General features: G+C 51.1%; 1 protein-coding gene across 1 annotated transcript in view; it reads left to right on the top strand.

Annotated features, from left to right (window-relative positions):
• The window catches only part of SYT17 (synaptotagmin 17), a 39,942-nt gene extending 19,691 nt beyond the window's left edge, over window positions 1-20,251 (top strand). The window contains exons 6-8 of the mRNA XM_075165104.1: window positions 2,804-2,924; window positions 3,749-3,904; window positions 19,050-20,251. Coding sequence (XP_075021205.1) covers window positions 2,804-2,924; window positions 3,749-3,904; window positions 19,050-19,246 — 474 coding nt within the window. The 3' untranslated portion in view covers window positions 19,247-20,251. The remainder of the gene's footprint in view (window positions 1-2,803; window positions 2,925-3,748; window positions 3,905-19,049) is intronic.
• Window positions 20,252-24,486: the final 4,235 nt, after the last annotated feature.

The raw sequence follows: 24,486 nt of genomic DNA, 5'->3' as shown, positions 1-24,486 counted from the left end.
CGAATCCAGAAGTAATTACCCCAAATCTTAATGCGGATTTTCAGCACTCTAAGCTGGAGGTGACTTGAGAGGTCCTACCGCCCTGCCCAGAGCCAGCCTGCCTCCTGGCTGTGCCAGAAGTTTGGTATTTGCAGCCGGAGCTGTTTGATTGTCTCTTCCCAGCAGGTAATAACATCACTAATTAGTTTCCTAATTTGTGCTGTCCAAATGTACCTGAATTTCTAGGAATTAAAGCCTGCATGAAACCGGACGCAGCGGTGAGTGCAAGTGGAAGTAGGACTGGGTATGTTAAAAATGTTGTTGATATGTTACAAAAAATGAGCTGGGGTCGAGGGGTACCTCAGGTGGATCGTGTTGTGCGCGGCGTTGTGGGCGCTGCGGTGCTTCGTTACTGTCTGGTAATTTAGAAGTCACCTAGTGATTTAGAAGTCACCGACTGTTATCGATGATAAACGTGTCTTCAAGCTATTCCAGCCACAGGCCCGAGAGGAGCGGTTTTGGGGAAAATCAAACCAAAGATGATAGTTTAAATGAGATAGATGACATTTAAATCACTTGGATGTGAGACTCTCTTATAGATCCTCATGTTGTGCAACCATTGGGCACAACGGTGTATGTAGGTATGGCTTGACCTCGCAAAAGCCGTGAGCGTTGTGTGCATATTGGGTCAGGTTTGTGTTGGGGAATGGCTTTCTGATAGAAAAAACTTAAAATAAGATATATCGAACAGAACTGTGATATGGGAGCTGGCAGAGGTTGACAGAAGTGGGGTGCCTTCTCGGTGAAGCAAAAATACCGTAGCATCGGAAGAAAACGCACGCGGTGAATGTGAGTGTGTATCTACTGCCACATAACGTGACCCAAGAGATGCTGTGACAAAAGGAGTCTGGGGTAAGAAACCAGATGCTTTTTCTCGTGGGGGAGAAGGGCTGTGGAGAAGGTCAGGTAGAAAGTGGGCCAGCTTGGGGTGGATGCTGCCAGCTTGGCTCTGGAGCTGGTTCCTGGGGCAGCGGAGCGTGCGAGGAGGGCACATGGGTTTGCCTTAGGATCTGTGATGCAGAGCCGCGCTTTTCGCCCGGGGGCTGAGTCAGGGTGCTTGCAGCCTTCGCCCTGCTGCCCGCACGGTGCTTCCCTCGTCCTTTGCTTATTAAACATGCAGGGTTAAACACAGAGGGATTGCTCTGCCAGCTCCTGAAACGCAGAGACCTTTGATGTGAAATCGGGCAGCCTATTGCCGTATTTTCCATGGAAAGCCAAAAAAAAAAGATAGTGAATTAAATTGAATTGTATTATGTAGTATCGGAGGTGCAGGACTTCCTCAGCCTGCCACCTGCTCCTGCGTGCCGCACACGTCCCGCTGCCTTCCCCGGGAGTAGGCAACAGCAACAGGAGAGGAGGCAAAGTGCCTCGGGGAAAACTTTTAATACCATTACCTGACGTCAGTTTTAGCGCTTGGCTCGTTAGGTGAGGAGCCGAGTGGCCTGCCGTTAGCGGGAGCCGTTCGGAGCTGCCGGCCGGCCAGGCAAGAGGTGCTGTGCTGCTCCTGGCAGAGGGACGGGGCTTTTCCCGAGTGCCTCCTCGGGTTCGGTCCGAGGTTCACCTGCACTCGGGGGAAATGGTGCTTTTCCATTTGCAGCTGAATAGCCGTGAACTGGTTGGGTTTCCCGGCAGCCCTGGCCCCAGTTTCCCCAGAGCTGTTGATAGCTTTGGTGCCTCGTGTTCTGGCCCATCTGCTGATGAACCTGGTTCTTTGGGTCAATTCAGGCTGGGACTGCATCTCAGAGCTTTTTTCTTTATTGTCTACTCAGTCCTTTAGATTTCTGTAATCTAATATTTGGGGCATTAAGCCTTTTGTTATGATTGCAGTACCACTGCAGCTCCTTTTCCTTTTGGGAATGGGCTGTCGGCATCCGATCTAGGCTTGGTTTGGAACTGTTTGGCTATTTGGGATGAAGAACTAGGTCTGCACTCCTGCATGGTCCTGAGACGAGGCAGATGGATCGATGCCCTGCCCGGACTGGCTGGCGTGTTTTCAGGCTCCAGAGTTGTTTCACTGTGTGTATTTTGCATCCGAGAATAACAGCATCTCAGAGCCAGGTCATGCTGGGGGGAGAGGTTATTTTAATCTGTCACGTTTGAGGAGCAGTGATGTCAGTTCTCCAGCTCTTTTTTTTGAATTACTAGTTTTAAGCATCATTAAGTAAAACGAAAAGAAATAATGGCTGAACATTGCTGTGAAGCTATGGCCATGGTACAGCCTGATGAACAGCGAGGGCACAGTTAAGCTGTGCCGTGGTGTCTGGGTAGAACGGGCCAGATGCCGAGGGGATGTCTCCTCTGAATTGCCTTCCTGTGACCCAGGGGTGCATTAACCATCTTGTGCCTGAACTTCCCAAGTGGCTGGTGTGGTCCTTGGGGGCTGGGCAGGAAAGAGGATGTCTTCTCCAATGGGTCTGGGTTTTGTACATTAATAAGGATGTGAGGCTGGTATGATCAGAACCACCTGGAACCGTTCAAAATGGAGCAGGTGGAAACTACTGACCTTGTATTCATTCCTCCTTATGGGTCCTCTTTGCATGACTGCTGAAAAGCTGGTGAAGGATCAGCGATTAAAGCACGAGTATTCTTTCTTGTTTCTGCTCAGCACGAGGTACCACCAGATGGTTCTTGGTTGCAGTTTAGAGCGTGACTAAAATTTATTTTTCAGGCACTTAGACAAACGGGATTTATTTAATTTCCCTTCCTGCTCTTCCCTTCCCCTCCGAGCTCTGTTCTGAATTTCCATGTTCCCTTTTCCCTGCAGAATGAAGTGGAGCTGGGAGAGCTGCTGTTGTCACTAAACTACCTACCCAGCGCGGGAAGACTGAACGTGGATATCATTAGAGCAAAACAGCTTCTTCAGACAGACATGAGCCAAGGTTCAGGTAAAGGGCAGTGCATTTCTCACATTACTCATGCACAGATTATATGTGCTTTTAAAGCAGGTCAGTGGTGAGGCTGCAGTTTGTGGGGGACCCCGGGGGATTTGGATGCTCAGTTCCCATTAATACGAGGCTCCAGATATTCGTTTTACCTATATAGCCAACAATAACGAAAGTATTTGGAACACTTACCCTGAGATAAAATGGAGGGTGTGAATGCCTTTGACATATTTAAAGTAAAAATCTCTGAACCAGGGTGAGGTGAGGAACCAGGAGCTGTAAATTTACCCCCGTGTTGTGTTCTGTAAGGCAGCCTGTTTGTGGCTGCCCTGCGTTTTGCAGATGCTGCGTGCTGCCTGAGTGCTAACGGTGCGGCGGTTTCGTTTACGATCTCTAGCTGCTCTGTGGATGGTGTGAGGTTTTTCCAGTGTCCATGCGTTGCTCCCTGCCGTTTCTGAGCGTGCTGGCTGGTAATTGCTTCATGTGTATGTCCTCAGGTGTTTTTCCCATGTTCCCTTCCCCAGCCACTGCTGCTGCCAGAATACTGGCATTTTCCAAAAAGAACAGCACGCTTGGCCTCTGTCAAGGCTGCTGTTAATTGTGGTTTTGGCAGGGAGCGTTTTTAAGCCAGCTGCCTGACTTTTATCTCCACTGCAGATCCCTGGGAGCGGCGCAGTGGTACAAGTCCCAGTCATTTCCAAATGCCGTTTTCCAGCGGTAAAAGGCCGATGGCACGGTCCATCCCTGCGGTGCCCAGCCTTTGCAAACCGGGGGTACTGACTCACAACGTCCGTAACGCAGAGCCTCTGTTTTGTGTTTTTTGTCAGATCCCTTTGTGAAAATTCAGCTTGTCCATGGATTAAAATTAACAAAAACCAAGAAGACCTCCTGCATGCGAGGGACGATAGATCCTTTCTACAATGAGTCCTTCAGCTTCAAGGTTCCACAGGAAGAACTGGAGAACGCCAGCCTAGTGTTCACAGGTAAACGTGGTGGTGTTACCGACTTGGCACGGCCGTGGTTGCCTCCCAGGTGCACAAAGAAGCAGTTGTGGGTGTGCAGATGAGCCTGTGCAGCACGGTGTTTATCCCAGTAGCCACCCTGCAAGGGGTGACCATTGCTGGGGTCTCCAGGGAGGCTTAATTAGCACTCCATCCTCTGCAGAAGCTGTGCCCAGCCTTACCATCTGACGGCTGGAGCTGGCTGGGAGCACACCTCGTCGGTCTCATGCTTAATTGGTGCTATTGGGAATGCTTTTGTGCAGAGGAGGAGGAGACATTAATTGCACTTTTCAGTGGCAACCAACTTGGGCATAAAGTCAAAAATTAGAAGAATGAGAGGGAAGTACTGAACGATCCCAGAGCCCAAACACTGGCAAAGATAACTTCTGGTACTTGACGTAATTTGCCGGTGAGCTGATGCAGCTATAGGTGTTTGACACTGACATCACCTGTTCTGCGAGCAGGTTTGGTCATGCCTTTATTTTCCAAGGGCTGGGACTCGGTGCCAAGCCCTGCGTGGCACGGCTGAGAGAGACCAAGACGCAGAGCAGGCAGGCTGTGGGCCAGGAGGAGTCCCAGAGCTAACCTCACTCAAGGGCTTTGTCAGCGCTGGAGATGTTTGGCTGGGATAGGAATTCTTAATTTTAAACAATTTCTGAATCTCCTGGTTTTGTTCTCTAGGCGTGAAAACAGTCGGTAGAAACTGGCAGTTGGGCGTGCTGCTCGGAGCAGGAGTAGCGGAGTGCAGGGATGAGTCCGGCTGCGCTCTCGCCCGCAGGCTGGGCAGCAGCGGTGGGGCTGAACTGAGGCCATGGACCCACTGTGGCCGGTGGCCTTTTCTGCCATTCCACAGCGTGGAGGTCTTGGGCAGGGCTGCAGGGACCCCTAGGAAGTGGTGGGTTTCCCTCCTGTGCCATGACTTCGCCCAGCCTGTGTGTGCTGTGGAGCTCAGGCACCGTCGGGAGCAGGGTCAGACCTTCTGCCCTCTGGAGGAGAGAGAGGCTGGGCGGTGGGACCCACGCTCTTCTGCCACACTGCGCTCCCATGTTTCACAAACACGTTTTTTGGCAACTTTCCACCCATTACTCACCATCTTTCAGTGAAGAGAAAGGAATCTGCATCTGAAAGAACATATTTTGAAGCATTTTTAAATTTTATTTCTTACATGGCAGATACCGGTGTCAAAGCTGGTACAAGGAGCCTAATTCCAACCCATTAGTTTGTTTCCAAACATGTTATAACAAAAGTGGTGCTGATCAGCAATTTAAATTCTGCCCTTCATGCTCAGAAATTTCCTCAGCAAAAAGTCTATAATTAATCACTGCTTTGCATGCACATCACCCTGACTGTACCTTGCATGTGCAACGATGAATTTGTTCTTGGAAGCTTCCATCAGGTGATCTTGTGACAGGCATGAAATACTCTTTTCTTTGTTTTCCCTTTTTCCTGGTAGGAGAGGAAAAGGCAAACAGAGTAGCAGCTCTGTGCAGTCAGAAGCGGGGGGGGAATACGCTGCTCCTCGCCACGGCTGATGAAGTTAGCGTTAATGAGTGGATGTCTGATTATCTTTTTCTGTGCAAATGGATATATTCTCAAATAAATCAATGGGAAGTTAGCTGAGTTATAATCATACGTAATGCAGTTGGATTTCAGTGGCGTGCCTTTTAAGTGGTGCTTTACTTTCTACGTAATGTGTTGCTTGCTTTGAACGTTGCAATAAATAATCCCAGGCCAGAAACGTCACCAGCAGCTCCAAAGCTGGGAAGGAGCGTGCAGAGCCTTTTGGGGGAGCAGCGGGGCCAGGGTCTCGTGGCCGCTCTCGGACTGAAGGGTGACTGATCGCGGCTCGGGCATGGCACTGCTGCGGGTGTCGTTGGGCTTGCTGCTTCTGCTGTGGTTGGGACTCTGTTGTTTGAGATAACGTGGTTTATGTAGCCAATATATAGCTGGAGCCAGAGGTGTTGGTCACATTGTTGTGTGTGCAGTCTTCTGCTGGTTCGGTGCCGGCACCACCTCCCGTTGTTAGAGGAGCCAAGACCGTTAGAGGAGCCAAGAACCCGTCTTGTTGCGAGGACCTTTGAATCAGGACTCCTGCCCAGGCATCTGTGGTGTCACGGGAGTGAGGTGGTTCAGGGGACGTCGTGGTGGTGAAGGTGCTGAGCCATGCTCAGTGTTCACCTAAGTGATGGAGATGCTCCGGATGTCGGGGGAAGCGTGTCCCCAGCAGGGAGTGCAGCACCAGTTTCTTCTTGTGCGCATCTGTGAGGTTGTAATAAAATGAGTATCAGCGTGCAGCTTGGCTGAAGTTCTGGGATGGGGATGGTGGTATTCCCCATAGAGCTGCCTTCTTGGCATGTTAGGGTATTGCGCAACTTAAAAGCTTGTAAAGGGCTTTGGGATCTTCTGTTAAAAGATGGTAAAGAGCAAATGGTTGCCAGCCTGGAGAAGTTGTACCTTGCAATGTCAGGATCTTATTATTTTGCATCTCACAAAGCAGGAGCATAAGCCACATTTTTTTTCTCTAGGTTTTTTGGTTTTACTTGGGGTTTTTTTGGCTGCAATGGTGGTTCTTTCTGTTGTGTGTTTTGTGGGAGTTGTTTTTTATTTCTTATTTTTTTCAATCTACAGCTCTAGTCCATTAGGTCAGTTAATTAAATTTGCTGTTGAGTCAAAGTCCAATTGAAAAGGAAAATAATCCTGCTTGAAGGGTGGGTGACTATGCTTTGAATGAAGAGAGAGCTGTAAAAGCAGTCGTGGGAGCCAGAAGTGAGTATATCTTCAATAATTTAAAGGAACCTTTTTTGTGGCTTCATATTTTGGACCCAGTCTGCAGCTGTCTTTACATTGGCTTGGCTTCACTGGAAAGCAGTGGAGCCGTGCCAGTCCCTATCGGCTGAGGCTCCTGGCTCCCTCTGTGCGGCTGGTACCACGCTGCAAAGTAAGGCACTATCTAGACAAAGTAAGATTAATTTTTTTTTTCCCCTGTGTGTTTTTCTCCTCTGCATCTTGAATCAAACTGTCTGGGTTTAGTGCACTGCAGTAAGAATTTATGCACCGTTTTGCTGCGACTTTAGCAAGCAAACGCTGCGGATGGACCGTTTTCTGTGAAGCACCGTTCTGCTCCCTGCTTTCCTGGTGGTGCTCTGGAGAGCTGGGCTTCGGACCGAACGCAGGGTTGGAGTGCAGCGGCCTAGGAGACGGGCAGGGGGTGCCTCCAAGATGGGGTGCACAGGGTTAGCCAAGATTGGACTTAGCCAAGAAAGGGGGTTTGGACTGGTTCTTAGATCTTTCCTCCTCTGTAGGCATACTAGGATTCAACACTGTAAATTATTGTCATTTACAGACCAAAATGCTTCTCCTTCCATGTTGGTGCAGGACATCTGGTACAAGCTGTCTTTCTGCCTTCCCCTCTGTTCCTACCTCAGATGCTTACTGGAGCTGTCGCTAACTCACATGTCCCAGTTTAGTGCCTAAAATGAGGTGGGATGAGCTCAGGTGGAGATGTCTTCTCCAGGAGGAAGCATCCAGGCTCAGGATTGCTGCTGCAAGTGTCGTCTGTTCACAGCTTCTCACCAAAAGAGGCTAAAACCAGGAAAGGACGATGGTCATAACACGTCTAATGTCCCGACAGAAAAAAGATGATGAGTGAGGCAACAGCTAGTGGAGAAGATGTTTGATTTTCATTTACTCCATCAAACATGTTGTCTAGGTAATGAGCATCTGTATACATACTGCAACAGAAATGCACTTTTTTGGGTGGTTCTTTTTTCCACTGTTTTTTTGGCAACTTGACGCACACCCCCCATGTGCCGTCTGCTGCTTGAGTGCAAGCAAGTCACGGGTTCACCTCTTGCAGAGAAATGGGGCAGGCTTTAAAAGACAGTATGTTCTCCTAACCACCTATACCTGCGAACAAAGGTGTTAATTATTCTTTGTCCCATGGGAAGGGGAAGGTGGAGCTTGGCCCTGGCAGCAGGGCTGAAAGCTGCCGCCCGAGGTCACTTCCAAGCAGAAAAAGGGATATTTGAGGTGCGACTGCAGCCTCTGCGCTCGGGAGGGCTGGATGCTGGCGCCTAGAGACACCGCGCTCTCCCTGCTGGGGGATTTTGGGCAGGCTGTCCTCTAAATCCAGCCTAACCTTCGGAAAGCCTGGGCTGTGCAGCAGGAGGTGAGACGATACCTGAAATCCGAGCACTGTGGTATTTTGTTAATGATTATAATGTTGTTAATAACAATCGTCGGTAATGCTGTTTGCGTTGCAGTAAAGCCCAGATGGCCCAATAAAAAACACCAGCGCTCCAGGGCAAACCGCATCTTGGTGACTCGTTAACATCTTTTGATCACTTACCATAAAAAATACAACCTTCAGCACTCGCGGTTAGGGAATATGTATCTCCGTGAGGTCCTGTGGTGACTGTGTGTGTCTTTCTCCATCTAAATAAGCTCTTGTACATCTTTATATGCCAGGATCTTTAGGGCTTGTGAAGCAAGCAGGGTCCCCAAAGAGGGAAAAATCATTTTTGTGCTCTGGGTATCGTCTGTGCAAATGCAGAGGGAAAACCTGCTTTGCTGTCTGAGACCGTAGCCGGCGCTGGGACAAGCATCGGGGCTGATGGTCTCTGGTGGAGAGCGGTGGTGGGGCTCATCCCACTGCACCGTTCCCCTGTGAAAGGTGGCCATGGCTCCGGCAGGACAGGATGCTCTGCCCAGGGGAGGGCAGTGGGCCGGGGCAGGGTTTGCTTGTCGGTGGAGAGGTGTCCTCGACACGTGCGTGACAGCTGGTGGGATCTTCATCAGAAGTACTGGCTGAGGAGGCAGCTCACAGGCACTCTCTCTCCTGAACCATTCGTAGGATTTTTATAGGATTCTCTTCATTCTTCAGTATGTTTTCAAAATGGCCCATGCCTCTCTTTTCTATAATGATTTAGGACCATTTCTTGCTAAGTATTTGAGTTCCTGAGGGAGCGTTGTCGAACAGTGAGACTTTGCACACCTGTACCGGTGGTTTCAACAGCTACTGCAGAGGGGTGCTGATGATACCATCAAGTGTCTCCCTGCACCGGGTGCTGTAACACCGCATGTCTTCAGACCCCCGTCACTTTAATGCTTTATCCCAGGGCTCTAGTAACTTCCAGTTAATTGGCAGTACTTGATTAAAGTAACAGATTGCTCTTCAATAGCAATATACCTTGTTCCCCTGTTGCCTCGTTTTCCCTTTCCCTTGGCTTTTGGGAAAATTTAAGGACTGTTTAATAAAGTTTGAATTTTTAGTGGAGGGGGAAAAACATCATCGTTGGTGTGTGTTGCTAATGGTGCAGTTCTGGATAGTTTAGTTTGGTTTGCTTTGACTGAAATATTTTCTTTTTGAAGAAACACTGCCTGTTTGAGCGTATTCTCCCCTCTCAAGCTGTAACGGCACAAAAGGAACGGAATTGGTTCTTTCTTGAAATTGTGACTTCTTGTTGGAGGTGGATGTTTTGGGATGTTTCTCTATTTGGAATAAATGGTCACTAATGGCTCAAACAGCCCCTGATGAGCACAGCTCTGGCCCGCTGTCACCCTTTGCTCCCGGGGATGTTAGAGATGCTCGGGTACAGACCGGTTTGGCTTTGTACGTTGTCTGATGAGCATTTTTTGGATGTTTAATAGAAAATGTTTTGGGGCGCTCTTGATCCACATCGTTGGTGGAGATGGAGGGAGGGAGAGCAGCCCTGACCTGGCAGAAAAGGCTGTATGGAGATGGGCCAAAGCTGAAGGTGTTCATCAGCTCCAGACCTCACCTTCCAAGTGAGCCCAGCTTAGGTGGAGGGACTGCGCCAAAGCTCACAGACCGCACTTACCCATCGCAACTGGGAATAAAACTAACTAGGATTCATTCTGGGTGAGTCCTAAAGTTGGTCCTCCAGGCGGCTTGAGACCTGGTTGAGGAGAAGATGACTGAAGCTCCTCAAACCTTAAATCTATTCATTTTTCCCCATCTGGTGGGGACTCATGGTCAGACTCGTGGTGTAGCTGTTGGACACAAGGTGATGCTTTTGGTGTTTGCCTGCGCTGCACAAGACTTGTAAACGTCCTGTGAATGGGATGCAGAGATATCAAGGCTTTTCAATGGTACTTCTTTAATTAATGGCCTGATTTCCAAATGTCCCAATTAGCTGAGCAGGTTGAAGGCTGATAATGATTTTGGCCTTGGGCTTCTCCAGAAATACACCTGAATTTTGATTTGCCTGGCTGTGTGAAAGCATGACCTTCAGATGCCAGCATCATCCTTAGGTGCCCGTTTGCAGGAATGGAAACCGTGATGTGTTTGGGGTCATTACACATCTACATTTTGACTTGCTGCTTCAGATGCTCATCTCTTGTTTCTCCTATTGTTTTTTCTTTCCCTCGAAAAATATTCAGGCACTTTGTCTTTTGCACACATATATGGGCGAAAAAAAAAATCTCCTCCTCTTCAGGCAACTGAAACTTTTTTTTTTCCCCATGGAAGAAGTAGCAGTTTCTGTTTTGAAACACTATCATGTTAGGCACCATAACATCTCTTAGATGGATAGATAATTAGGCAACTTGCTGCTAGGAAATTGTTTCTTGTTGTCTATTAGACGTGTGTTTCTGAAGCATTGGAGTGTCTGTATATTCCACCTATCTCAGAAGCAGAATCTAATCTGTGCTTAATCCTGTCTTAGCCAAAGGGGGGGAAAAAAAAGAAAAAAAACATTGATGTCAGTGGAGGATTTTCTGGGGATTTATACCTGTTTAATTTAGATCAGAATTTGGCCTTTGTGTCTGGTGTTATAAAATACTTCATGTATTTATGCACCAGACACCATATGGTGCGTGCTCGGGTCTGGGGAGAGCAGAGTGCTCCTGGCTGGTGCCTCCCGCGGTCCCGGCTGCTTTGCTCTGGGTCCTGTGGCCACAGGAGGTCACCCAGCAGGTCTGCTGAGGACGTCTCCTGCTCTTGGGGTGATGGGAGAGGGGCACGGGGAGGTGTGCTGGCAGCGGGAGACCTTGCCCTCCTGGAGACCGCCCTCCCTGCCTGGCAGAGCCTCTCCGCAGCGGGTAGGACGCACGGGCTTCCAAACCCTTCTGGTAGGAGGAAGGTCCCCATTGCTCTCCATCCTCCAGATCCCCATCTGTGGCTTCCCGGTCTCCACGATAGGTGCTGTTTGTCAGCCTGGAGCAGGTGACAGCAGAGGGGACAGCGAGGGTTGGTCGGAGACGCTGAGTGGGGGTCCTGCAGCCCCGATCCTGCCTGGCGTCACCTCTGGTTTAGGGCCTCCTGGGGAAGATGCTCCAGGAATGGATTTGGCTCTTTGCAGCAGGCTCGCTGCTTTAACGAGGAGGAGTGAAACACTATTAATCCTGGAGAGAGCAACAAGATGCTGACACTTCCTGAGCCAATCTGTTGCTTGCTTAGAAGGCAAAATTAGACTCTTCAAGTGGACTGACTTAGTTAATAAGTCGTCTGTGGCTTCAGAGTCCATACCTCATTGCAGACATGGCAGAAACCGCTTGTCCTGGAGCTCTCTGGAATTTCTTGGGAGTCTTTTTCTCCTAGAGAAAGGAGCAAACCCTCCTCTCTCCAGGCTGATCATCAGCGCTTGCTCGTTTTGCCAAGCCCATTAATTTAAGCGGTGTCACGCCTCTCTCGACCTCGGTGTTTTATCTTGTTTTGCTCATGCCACGGTGAAAGAAATTGTTGAAACATCTCACAAGGCCGTCATCTTTCTGTGTATCAAACGAGGAAAAATCTCTGTGGCAGTAGCCGCTGTGGGCGGCGGAGCGGTGTCTGGAGATGAAATGCCTGTGCCTGGCCCCGTGGCCGTCGGAGGAGACGCATGAACGTGCCGGCAGAGGCTGCCTCCCCCGCGCCGCCATCCCTGCCTTCGTTTGCAGGTGCTGTATGGCCTTGGTGCTGGAGCCTGTTCGTGTGAGGTGTATAAATATGCATGAAGCCATTCACGTGCTTTGTTGGGTCTGGGGCTCACAGCACAGAGAATTAAGATGCAATTTAAAAAAAAAAAAGAGGAATTGGAGGTGTAAAAAGCCATCTGTAGATACTCCTTTTGTATATCCTCCGGGCTGTTGCAATACATGCATCCAGTCCGTTATTCCAGTTTCTCCTGATGAGATAATTTCATGAGGTGTCATCCCTGTGTGTCCTTGAGACCTCTGCAAGACACACTTGGGCATTTGCGTTTCCCCGGCTCCCTGGGTCCCTGCTCTCTCCTACGGGACTTTCCTCTCCCTATCAGAGGCCAAACCCCGATTAGCCAAACGCCCGGCTCCGAGCGCACCGCCGGGTGCCTCCGCAGGGTCCCCTTCCCAGGTGGCCCCAACCAGAGCACAGGGGCTGTGCTCGCAGGAGGATGAGGAGGGGAAATGGTTTTCCAAAGAGAGTTTCCTTGGTGTGGTGGCGTTCTCCCACGTGGAGCAGCAGCTGGACGCTGGAGCCGCGGTGGGTTTGTGCATGGCCAGGATTTGGCCACGCACTCAAGCGGGTTCCAGTTCCCTCTGGAGCTGGGCAGGCGCAGACGTTGCAGGGAGCAGCCTCATGGAGGAGGTGCTGGGAAGCGAGTTTTACGTGCGCATCAGAGCCTGATGGAGATTAAACTGATAAATGTGAAACCACTGCCTCTTCTCCCGTGCTTTTCTGTCCTCTCTACTAAATATTACAGGCCACGCGCAAGGAGCCAGGGGCAGAAGTTGGTCTGTACCTGTGCCCTTCGCAGTGCGCATCATTAGTCTTGCTGCTGCCTGCTCCTAGCAGCACCCTCTTTGTGCTAAACAGCTTTTTAATATTGATGTCAAGCCGTTCAGAAGTAGCTTGCAGACCTGCTTAACCTGACAGCTCAGACCCGCTAGCTGGTGGCAGAGCTCAGCGGCCAGCATAGGAAGAGGCTGGGCACTGGTTTCTGCCCGCAAAGGATGGGGAAGCGTTGCCTGCGTGAGTGGTGCACGCATGTGAAATAGGGCACTTCTTGAGACCCTGCCAAGCCCTGAGGCTGAAGTGGGGAAGTGCAGGGAGTGTTGCTGGGTCAGTGCTAACAGGCTTGTGGTTCCTGCTGGAGAGACCCCGTGGTCTCGTGAGACCTGTGTCCTCGGGGAGACTCCGCCGCTCCGTTGTCCGTGTGCAGCCTCGGGCACGTCTTTGCTTATTTTTCCCTTTTCCCCTGGTTTGGCTGTAATCCGAGGTTGCCTCTGGGCACAGCGTGCGATGTGGCCGCCGGAGCAGGATGCTAATGGCCGAAGGTTTCTGGGTGTAGGTTTTGCAGCTGCAGCAAGCAGGGCTGCAGGGGTGCAGTCGCGTCTCTGGCTGCGGGGTTAGGTGTGCCTGTGCTGCAAAGCCCTTGCAGTGAGAACATTTACCGTGTAGGTGTTTATTCAGTTCCTAGCCTGGTGGGCCAAGGGTATCAGGTGAAACTTTCACAGGCTGTGGCAACAGCAATTGCAGGTATATAATAGTGGGTAGGATTTTTTTTAACGACTTTCATGCCTGATGATTGTCTCAGGCACCCAATATTCTCCCCTAGACCAGCTATAAAAATTAAGCTGGATTTTTGCTCTCTAGTATTTAGATTGAATAGCTTTATTTATTGAATAGCTTCTTCACAGGGGAGCTGGTTCCTGTGGCTGGCTGCTGTGCTGGGAAATGCGGCGGCCGCGGCGGGCTGGCTCTGTAATTGTAGCGGCTGGCGTGTTGTGCTGCGACGTCGTGTGTCAGAGGGGTGCACGTGAGCCGCACCGAGGGGTGCTCCATTATTTAAAGCCTTTTAAAATATGCAGGATGCAACCAAATTGCATTTAAAATAAATAAATAAATATAAAAAAAGAAAACAACTTTGGGGGCAGTTTGTTAGAGAGTGGGTGGTGGTGTGCTGTAAATAAGCTAATGGCAAACTAGTATAAACTGGGTGAAGATGTTCTGCTTGATGTCTAGCCTGAGTAAGAAGGCAGATGAAAAACAGAGGCACATTCCTGCTTGTTATTTTTCTTCTCTCTGAGCTAAATGGTTTTAATTGCATTGCAGGTAACTGATGTAGGTGACTGGAGAAGAGTTAAATTATTTTTGCCGGAGCTCCCGCCCACTCCAGTGCGCTGAGATTTCTCTGCCCGTTACTCCCGGAGAGGCTGCAGTAGGTGCTCCGGCAGCTGCAGGCGGCAGCAGCGGTGCTGCGCGGCCGTAACTGCTGAGTAACTGCTGGGCATGTCTGGCAGAGGGTTTACAGGAGGTGCAGATGGTTTGTGACCCCAGCTGAGCAAGGTGCTTCTGCGTGAAGCTTGTCCCCCACCACATAAATGGTACCGATAGCATTGAAGTTAGCTTGAGGAAATTGTCGAATTACTGCTTTTTTCCATTTCAAGGCTGCTAGTATGTTCAGTCAAAGGATGAATTAATATTTAAATGCCAACTTAAATTCTACTATTGCACATAAGTCATAAATCACGATCGCTGTGCAGTCATGCTCTTCACAACTGCTCGGTTTGCCTCAGTGTAGAGGCAAAGGGGAAGGTAAAGGGCGTTTGGGCTGGGTCCGGTGCCTGGGCTGGTGCCACCCAGGCAAACTCCTGGCGAGTGCCAGATTACGTAGTGACAGGCGAAACTGTCGACCGGTGAAAAGCAATTCCACGTGACCGAGGTTGGTAGGAGAGACGGGAAAGCTCAGGCTGGAATTGCACTTGGAGCCAAATGTTGGAGTTCTGAGTCCCATCGCATCTCCTGACAGTCCCGGGCACCCCTGGGGAGCAGCCCTGGGCTGTGCAGTGCCCGGTCCCCGCCGTGCCGTGGTGCTCAGCCCTGCAGGGAGCGCGGCAGCCGGGCTGGGGCTGTGACGCAGCCACCCCTCCTGCGCAGGAGCCCCGCGGGCGACAGGGGCCATTGCCTGCCTGATTGCTCTGCTCCCTACCCCGAAGAAAAGTTTCATGTAGCACCCAGGCCCCCGTCAGTTTGATATGGGTCATTTAGGAGCCATGCATCAATAAGTATATAACATAAAAATGTTTTATTTACATCGCATCGCTTGTCCTCAAGAATTCAACCCTTTTAATGGACGTGAGTGAACCCAATTTTCTTTTATATTTCAGCATTTCTATTATAAAGAGTTTTTTTTAAAGAAGCCTTTCTGTTTCCAAATGCATCCCTCAGTAAAGAGCAGCTGTAGAAGGAACTAGTTTGACCTCTGCTTCCTTAATTGCTTTTTGCTCTGTGTTGGCCTGGAAATGGATGTTGCTATTGTGTAAATTACTGCGATGGTGGGAAAAAAGCCCATGAGATCAGGTGTATAGTTTCTGTCAGGAAAATAGGTTTCTTAAATGGAAAGCAATGTCTACCTGCCCATAACCAGAGTCTGGGTCAGTCTGAAAACCTCAAATGATAATTACCTCATTTTCTGCTTCTGAGCAGCTCCATGGAGTTACTGGGTTTTGTAGCCAAGAGCAGATTTAATCTGAAAACTACTCTGAGCTCCTTTCAGACTCTGGAGGGGGACGCTCACACATTGGGTAGTACAGCTCGGTCTACTTGTACCGTAACCTGGGCTCGGAGCGTGGCGCAGCTGCTGGGCACAGGGGCTTCTCCTCCTCTACCTCTTGTGGAAGAAGCTGAAAGGAAAGAGCAGGAGCTTTTTTTCCTGCCGGGGCTGAAGGCGTGAGCTTGTGTGGAGTTGGCTCCACTGCAGGTGGGACTTATAGCCACGGTATGCAGGTCACTGCATGCATGTGGGTGCAAAAAGCAGAAGGGCTCTGGCAGAGCCTGCCCATCCCCGGGCTGGTGGCCCCTCCGCAGCTCTGCAGGGGTTTTCTGCTCAAAGGGGCTCCCAGGTCTCCCCGCAGACGCCTGCTGCATCGGCCGGTCCCCTTCTAGCCAGGGTCAGCCCCGGAACGGTGTGCAGCTCGCCTTGTATCTTGAAAAGTTGTCTTTTTGGGACACCCAGGAGCCCTGGTCAGTACCTGAGTGGTACGTATGGGGTCTGTATCCAGAGCGTGATATTAGCCACTTCTGTGGGGCTTTGGAGCAGGCTGAGGTGTCAGACGTGAGTGTAAATGGTGTAATAAGTGTAATGGCTGGTGCATGCTTGTGGGTGTTCAAGGAGATGCTTCCTCATCTGTTTGAGAAGAGAAGCGATTGCTGCAGCAGGGGAAGGAACGGGGGAGAGCTGCTCCCCTCCCTGCACCAGGACGGGAGCCCGCGGTGCAGAACGGCTCCAGCCCCGTGCAGCAAGTGCCAGCAACACAGCCAGCCGCTGCTTTCAGCTTCTCTCCTGGGCTTGTGGGCTCCTACAGTTTTCCTTTCCAAGCTGTTCTTGGAAGAACCGGTGACAGCAACAGGGAAAATTGTGCTCCTGGATGTGAGCAAAGAAAAGGGCTTATTTTCACTACACTAACGTTAGCCTTCTCCTGGGTAAGGTCCATGCAACAGCTCCGTGCACCTCAACCATCAGCAAATACTGGCCATTTTAAGAGTGGAATAAAGCAATTAGCCTCCGAGAAAGGCATGTCCTTGAGTTTTGAAGGCTTGTGAACTGATGAGTGAAGCTGAATTTTTGACACACAAAGATCTCTCATCTTTTGAGAAAGCTGCCGCAGTGAAACTGCGAGTTTGTAAACCTGAGGTCGAATCTAGTGCCACCTCTTACCGTCTGCATGTTGAATAGGCATTTGGCCTTGGAAAATGTCTTACCCGTTCTTCAGCAATAAGTCTACCTCTGTGCTATCTAAACGAGTTAACGATAGAAGCAGCAATGCTTGTATAATTAGCCCATTAATACCCTAAAGGAATCAACATGCTAATTACCCGACACGATGAGATTAGCAAGTTGCTTTATAAGGATTCAAAATACTCGGATCAACAGTAAAATAACAGGTCCCCTTAGTTAGCACACCTACTCATTTTACAATCCTGACATGGATTATTTTTGAAGAATTAGTATGCCTGGGGTACTTCCCCACTCTTAATTTATCCTGTGATTAATTGATGGCCTTTAAGACTTCTTGGTTTAAATTACTTGGTATTGTCTCCCAGGATTAGGCTTCATCTTCTTTCATTCTTGAAAAAAAGAATGGAAAAAGAGAAGGAAAAAAAAATCCTGTATAAAAAATTAGGGAGGCATTTGGTTTGGGGGTACTTTTATGTGATTTTATCACAATATTTGTTTTCTCTAGGATAATAAATCATAGCAGAACACGTAGCATAGCCATGCTAGCTACGCTTGTGATCCATTGCCTTGTAGGAGAACTCGTTAATAACTCTGGCAGGCTGTGTACTAGTTGGAGACGTATGGCTTAAAATTCGTCACCGCATCCTCCAAAGGTGGCCTTTCCAAATAGCACCAACCGGCCTCTTGACAGCGGCACTTCCTCGGGGGCACGTCGCAGAGAGCTGATGGCATCACCCCTAGATAACTGATGCCGACAAGCAGGAGAGCTGCGGTCTTCCTAAGGGGAAGATGTACCCCCAATTCATTTTTAACTGCAATTTGAAGATAGACTTACAATGCTCTGAGTTGCCCTGTAATTTTTTTTTTAGTGCAATTATTTGGAGAAATGATTGGGACATTTGAAGGTTTGCTGTTACCAAAAATATCCTCAGGTAATTTGGTGTGGAGAAGCACCTCTGCCCATAAACTGTGTGTCAGAGCTGCGGGAAGGTATAAAGCGAGATGTAACCTTGTGCAGCTTTATTTTGGGACTGCACTGTGGGTGGCACCTGAGTCACCCAGAGCAGGCTCCCGTACTGGTGCAGTAGCTAGGAACCAGCCTTTGCAGAGCATGGAGGTGGTAGAGATACCGAGTGGCACGTTAAAATAATACTAATTAACCGTGGGATATATTATAATAGGAAATACACAGCCGTGACAAAGATGTGTGGCTAAAAGCAAGGTCGGGTGCTTAGTGCTCGGTGTCCTGCCTGCCTGGAAGGGCACGCGCTGCAGCGGGTGGTGCTGCCGCCGGGGATCCCAAACGTTGCTTTGCTGCCGGCGCGGGTTTCCCGCAGCCCTGGCGAGCTGGTGCCACTGGCAGAGCAGCGGCGGCCGCGCTCGGCTCCGTGCCAGGCTCACGGCTCCGCGCCAGGCTGCGCTCCCCCTTTGAACTGGCTCTTGCTGCACACGCCTGGGTGGATTTGGAGCCCCTGCAGCCATTTGTTCTTAAAAATCCCTCTCTTTCCTGAGGAGATTTTTTTAATCCTTAATATTCCAGCCAGTGCCTGTGGATATTCTGGCTTCAGCTTGGATGGACTTCTTGTTCAACTTTCTAATGAGCCGAGGCAGGGCTTCAGTTTGCAGAACACAAAGTGGTTTTGCTCCTGTCCGGCAGCAGTGTGCAGCCTTTCCCGGGATCAGGCCCATCATTAGAGATTGCTGCTGTCTGCGATCTTTTGTTCCAGCCCCAGGAGACGGGGCTAATCCAAAGGACGGGGTGTTGGGTTGATGTCTCTCCCTCGGTTGCTTTCCTGGACTTTAACAAGTAGCTGCAGTGATAATTATGGCAAATTGTTTCTGTATAAACATCCCACTAACAGCCTGTACGTGCGTGATTCCTGTCTCTGAGTCGGGAAGCACTGGATTAGCACTGGAACAGTGCATGAACATTTGCATTTGGAGGAGGACAGTTTGAGACGCTGCTTATTTATTTACCCAGGTGTGGGCCGCTTGGCTGCTTTCATCGTTTCACGATGCCCGGGCAGAGCTTTTGGCATTTCTTTACACCACGTAATTCTACTTCAAGGCCAGGTTGGATGGGGCTTTGAGCGACCTGCTCTAGCGGAAGGTGTCCCTGCCCATGGCAGAGGGGTTGGAACTAGGTGATCTTTAAGGTCCCTTCCAACCCCAACCATCCTATGATTCTACTTCACCTATTCTTGCTAAATACCATGATAACTGTGGATTTGTGTCCTGTTTATTTGAATTGTATTTCAATCTGTATTAGAGCTTATCTTATTCCTTCCAAACTCCTGATTCGGTCTCCCTAACAAACATTTTTGAGGTGCTGAGTTACATCCAAAAGCGCTGGCGTCTGGCGTGCTGCGTGAGCGGGCGCTGCAGGACGTTTGGCTTTGCAGGGGCAGGGGTCCGGGAGGACGAGCAGTGCTTTTGCCTTGACCGCTCTCCGTTTCTGCTCTCCCCAGTGTACGGGCACAACGTGAAGAGCAGCAACGACTTCATTGGGAGGATCGTGATCGGGCAGTACTCGACGGGCGCCCCCGAGTCCAACCACTGGCGCCGGATGCTCAACGCGCACCGGACGGCCGTGGAGCAGTGGCACAGCCTGCGGTCCCGGGAGGAGTGCGACCGCGTCTCTCCGGCGTCCCTGGAGGTAACATGAGGTGGGGGACTAACAGCAGCCAGACCGAGCAGGCAGACGAGGAAAAAAAATAAACCACTGACCGAAACACCCCACCTCACACCCTACACGCACCCCACAGCAGCTCCGTTGGATTGAAGCGGCTGCCGGCACCCAACCGGCCGCGCTGGCCTCTGCGAACCGTGTCCCACCGGGTCCTGGCCGTTCCCCTGGGGCCACCAGCGGCCCGGCCGGCCGGACCTCTTGCTGCTCGCACCCGGCACTGCTCGGCTGTGTGCATCCCGTGCAGCGGAGCGCGTGGCCGGGCGGCGTGGGCTGTGCGTGGAGGTGCCGCGGGAAGCGCTGAGCGGGTGGAAGAGTTGGGAGTTGCCTCCGCTGTCCTTCCAGTCCAAATCCATGGCTCATCCTCTCGGAGATATAAGTACCCGTGTGCTCTCGTTGGTGAACGTGGTAATTAGGCTAGAATATTTTTTTAAACGGTAGAACCTGTGGTGAAATCGATTCTGACTCCAGTTTTGTCCTTGTACTAGTTTTAACAGAATTAAGCTCCTGTTAGTACGTACGCGTGCATTTGTGTGCCGGGGCACGCGCGTGCGTGTGGCCGTGCAGCCCCATGTCAAACAGATCCGATGTCACGTCAGCGGTGAGACCTGCCACTCTCGATAGCAGTCTGTGTGCGTCAAGTAGATACAGTGATGATATAGCAAAGTAAACATTTCCAATAGCATTTGTACCGGGAAAGCCAGCTCATGTCTTTTCAAACCTGTGTTGTGCAAAAGAAACCTCCTGCGGGGACTTTTGCAGTTAAGAAGACCCAAAATACACAATTTTAATTCTCTCACAGACTGCAGTGGCTCTTTCTGTGTTGTGTGTGTTAGCCCAGGTAGTTTTCCAGGTCACCAAGTGAACTTAGCTACGGTCCAGCTGTCCTGTTGGTTGCTTCTGTACATTTTATTTTTTCACAGCATATTGTCTGGTATGATGCAGATTGTATATTTATTGAAAATAAAATTCTATTTAATTGTGCCATGTAGACTGGGGTGATACTTGTTAGCAGAATTCATCTTTGTGTTGAGCTCCATCAGTTATGTTTGTGGTACAAGAAAAGCCAAAACGATGGCGTTTACCCCCTTGTTACCCACTGCAGATGAACCAGGAGCAATGTGAGAGACACTGGGGACCAGCTGATGGAGACGGGTCAGGAGAGGGAGCCCGGTGCGTTGGTCCGGCCGTGCGTGGTTCCCAGCCGGAGCACACCCAGCGCGCTGCGGGTCGGACGTGCCAAAGTCTCTGCACCGGGCTCTGGGTCTCGGTTCTTTGCAGGAGCAGGCCCCAAATTATTATTATTATTTTATTGCTCTATTTATCGACATTGAGACTGTATAAAAATCTGTATCTTGCTTACAGCCCGCTCAAGAAATCAAACAAGAAGGACATCGCCCTGAAGAGAGCTGGGCCTGGCCCATGACTTTATTGTCTTTCCCTGTCTTCGTTTTGGAGAAGGAGGGATCTGTTCTGGCTTCAGCAGTGTTTATCCGCGTTGGGCCGGAAAGGCTCGGGGTGTTACGGATGGGTCGGCTCTGCGCCACATCAGTGCTGCTGTGATCAAAGAGAGGAGGTGGGGAAGGGCCCCGGGCTCTGGCCGAATCCTGCTCCCTCGGTCACCTGTGTAATCGCTGGGTGGTAGCCCGTGGCCCTGCTCCCCCTCCGTGCACCCCGGGGTGCAGAGCCTTCCCGCGGCCGTGCCGGTACCAGGGTCTGCGTCGGCTGCTCGGGAGAGGCGCAGACCAGCTCCCTGCCCTGGCTCAGTCCCTTTTTGCTAGAAGCGGGAGAGTTGCCTTGGGCAAAATAAAGGTGGTGTTTGGGGCAGGGACTTGGGGCTGGGTGCTGCGGGCAGCTCTGCCTTCGCTTGTGGCCCTTCGCCCTTTGAAACTGGAGGTCGGAGCGATGGCAGCCCAGAGCTGGCAGGCGGCGGGGCAGGCAGCAGTCATTTCCCTCCTCTCTCTTCATCAAATGCAGCCCAGAGTGAGCTCCCGTTACCTCCCGTGCTTTTAGTATTTTGATTTTTAGAAAGAAAACAACAGATACATGCATATTTCATCTCTGTCTGTTGTTTGGCTGGTTCGGTTAAGGACAGGTGAGTCTTAAAAAGCAAAGAAATATCCCAACCTTGGTACTTGTTTGGGCAGATGTCGGTGCGTTGGTCAATAGTCCTTGCTGCCCAGGGTGTTTGTGCTCCAGCGTGAAGGTCTGTGTTGTAGCTCTGACGGCAGCACCCCCGCAGCACCTCCGGTCGGGGACCTGCTGCCGTTTACAGAGTCCTGGGTGTTTCGTTCCCTTCTGCGCTCTGTGCATCCCTGTGCACGCTCTGCGTGTGACGGCCAAGCCTGATACGGCGACCCTGCCATCGTGGAGGAGGGAATGCAATGAATATAAGGAGGCTGCAAGAGATGTCTCCACTCTGCATCAAAAAGCCGTCTCTCAGCGGCTGGGGGAGGACACCCTTCTCCTGGGCAGAGCACAGCATGGCCTTGGATAGAGGATGGCAAAAAAAGGCCTCGGTGACCATGTTGCCGAACCATCGCTCAGTTGCTGTGGCTGGGGGTGGACAGAGGTAGGAGCTTACCCTTGGTGTGGTCATGCACGCTGTCCCCTGGTGAACACCCTTGCTTCTTACTGACCACTGCACGTGGCTCCCTGCTGCTCTCCAGCGCAGCTGGCGTACGACAGCAGCGCAAAGCGATGGGGACAGCAGGGCTGTCCATGGGCATCCTCTTTCCGAGCATGTTGTGGATGGTGGATTTCAATGCTAACCTGCCTCTCTGCAAGGTGAAATTTCTCCTCTGTCCCGCAGCGAGGTCGATAGCAGATCTCTGTTCTCTGGCTTCCTCCTGCTTTGTCTCATCAATAAATCACAGCGGAGAAGGAGCCGGGGGGGAGTCCTGGGCAAACACGCGCTGTAGGAGGCTGATCTCTTCCCGTAACTTGAAAAGGCTCAGGCAAGGGGCCGTGGTTTTGCAGTCACTGCCATCAACGTTAACATTCTTCCCACGTGGGGTCTATGGGCAGCAGCTCTGGGCATCCACGGAAGCTGACCTGAGACCTTGCTCAGGCACTGGGGATGAAATGTTAAGGCGCTCTTGCCCCTGAGTCTGTCCTTGGAGCCACGGGTCTCTGTTTCACAGGGTGAGTGGGTGTCTGTGTGTGTGTGTGTCTGTCTGTCATGTACATACACTGCCAAAAATTGGCGAGGAAACCCTGAGGAAAGGTCAATAAATCAGGACTGAGGAGCTCCCGACCTGGAGGGCAATCAGAAACCAGCGTGGGGAGGGAGAGGAGCAGAAGAGCTGAATAGGCGAGACGTGGCCCTGCTCCTGGGGCCACCAGCAGATAAAGACATCTCACGTTTTGTGAAATCAGAAGGTAAGCCAAAGCGCAGCTGCAACTCCAGCCGGCTCTGCGTGCACGATATGCGTGTACTGTCCCAGTGCTGGGAGCGAAGCTGGTGCCCAGCTGCTGTGCCGGGCACGGAGCCGCCGGCGCGGGGGCAGCCCGGGGGCTCGGTGCTCCCGCCTGCGCTGGGGGGGATGCTGCTGCGGTGGGTCTGTCGTTAGGAACGGGACTAAAGTTATTCTGGATCTCTGCTCTCTCTTTAAGTGTAAACATTTGTGCTTTGGGAGTAGATTAATATGCTCAAAGAGTGTTGTTCCACAGTTTGCTGATAATTGCTTATAACATTGGCTTTATCTGGGGATGGTGCACAGTTAAGAAGGGAGAAGGCGTGCCTTGGCTTCTAATACTCTTGAATTCCATCATTTCTGCTGGTCTGATGTATCAATAGACTTTTCCTTGAGCCATATAGTTTCAGATCAATGTCTGGAACTGCAAATGAAAGGGGGAGGGGAGTTTTCTTAAAAGGTTTTATTTAATGCAAAGAAAATTTAATATGTGAAAGTTGATTGAATGAGTTACTGTCTCTGGCGTAAGTCTGGGTACTTTGCTGTACTGAAAGCTTTCTGTCACCCCAAATTGTTCCTACCTGGGTCTTGCCGGTAAAAACAGGGATCATCCCAACTGAAGTCCCAGAAAACGCTGAAAATTTTAATCTGTAGCTAAAAATAAAAAGGGAATAGCATTGGCTGTGTTTCTAAGCAGTTCGTTCAATGCTGAGTTTAGACAAAAATTCAAAAAGGAGCAGGACCACAAACATTGCATAGCATTTGTGCCTATACTGTTTCTCTTACCAGTGCAACAGCTAGGAAAGGACTTCATACAATATTTTTAAAAATCTGAAGTTTATTTCCAAAAAATTTTTACCACAGAAAGGAGATGTGCTAAATAATATTACTGTTAATAATATTGACTGCTGCCTGATGCGGAAGGTTTTCTGCTGTTACAGGACTGTGTGGAGCAGGCGCAGAGCCTGCAGCTGGGCACAGCCTGGGTCCTGAGGGAGCCTCGGACCCCCGGGCACAGTTGGTGGTTTCCCCCTCCAGGCGGTTTCCGTGTGTCAAAGCATTGCCTTTCCCTGGTTTAAAAAAAAAACAAAAACAAGCACAAGATGGGGAAGTGATGGGTTAAACCCCACAGTTCGAGGCTGCATAAAGCCTCGCACAAGGCTCTCCCCCTCTCCACCTGCTTCCCCCAGCCGCAGCCTGCCTTACCCCCAGGTGCCCACCCTGCCCAGCCGCAGCTTCCCCTGCAGCAGCGCAGCCCTCGCCTCCCAGCTCTGTGTGAAGGGCTCTACCCTCTGTTGAAGGACGCCGGTCCTGCACGGCAGGCAAAAGGGGCACGTTTTTCAGGCACCCCAAGGTGAAGGTCTGCCCCGAGCTCCCCTCGGCGCCTGGCCGCTGGTGCCTGCAGGCAGCCAGCACAGCCCGGTTGGGCAGTGCTAGATTTGGGACGCAAAATAATGTCTCGGGAAGCAACTGGGGGGGTAGATCAGGGATTTCCTTGCTCGCCTGCAGCCTCCGGCGTGTGACAAAGGCTCTCTGGGAGGAGACGTGCACCCCCCGAGCCAGGCCGTGGGCGAAGGTCTGGGCGCAGGTCCCTCAGGGTGGGATGCAACGAGCGCGCCCGGGCTCAGCTGGCGGCGGGTGGGGAGGCGCGTGTCGCCGGGAGAGCCCCTGCTTTTGGGGGAGGGAGCAGCACAGCGCCTATATCCACCTCCGCGCAGGCAGCCTCCCTGGCACAGCCGGGAGGTCCCGGACCGAGCGGCGACCCCTGCAACCGGCTGCCTGCCCCGTCCTCCCTCCCTGGCG

The sequence above is a fragment of the Calonectris borealis genome, chromosome 16, assembly GCF_964195595.1.
Source record: "Calonectris borealis chromosome 16, bCalBor7.hap1.2, whole genome shotgun sequence".
NCBI classification, from domain to species: Eukaryota; Metazoa; Chordata; class Aves; order Procellariiformes; family Procellariidae; genus Calonectris; species Calonectris borealis.
Note: the sequence above shows the minus strand (reverse complement) of the source record. Positions and strands in the feature narration are given on the sequence as shown.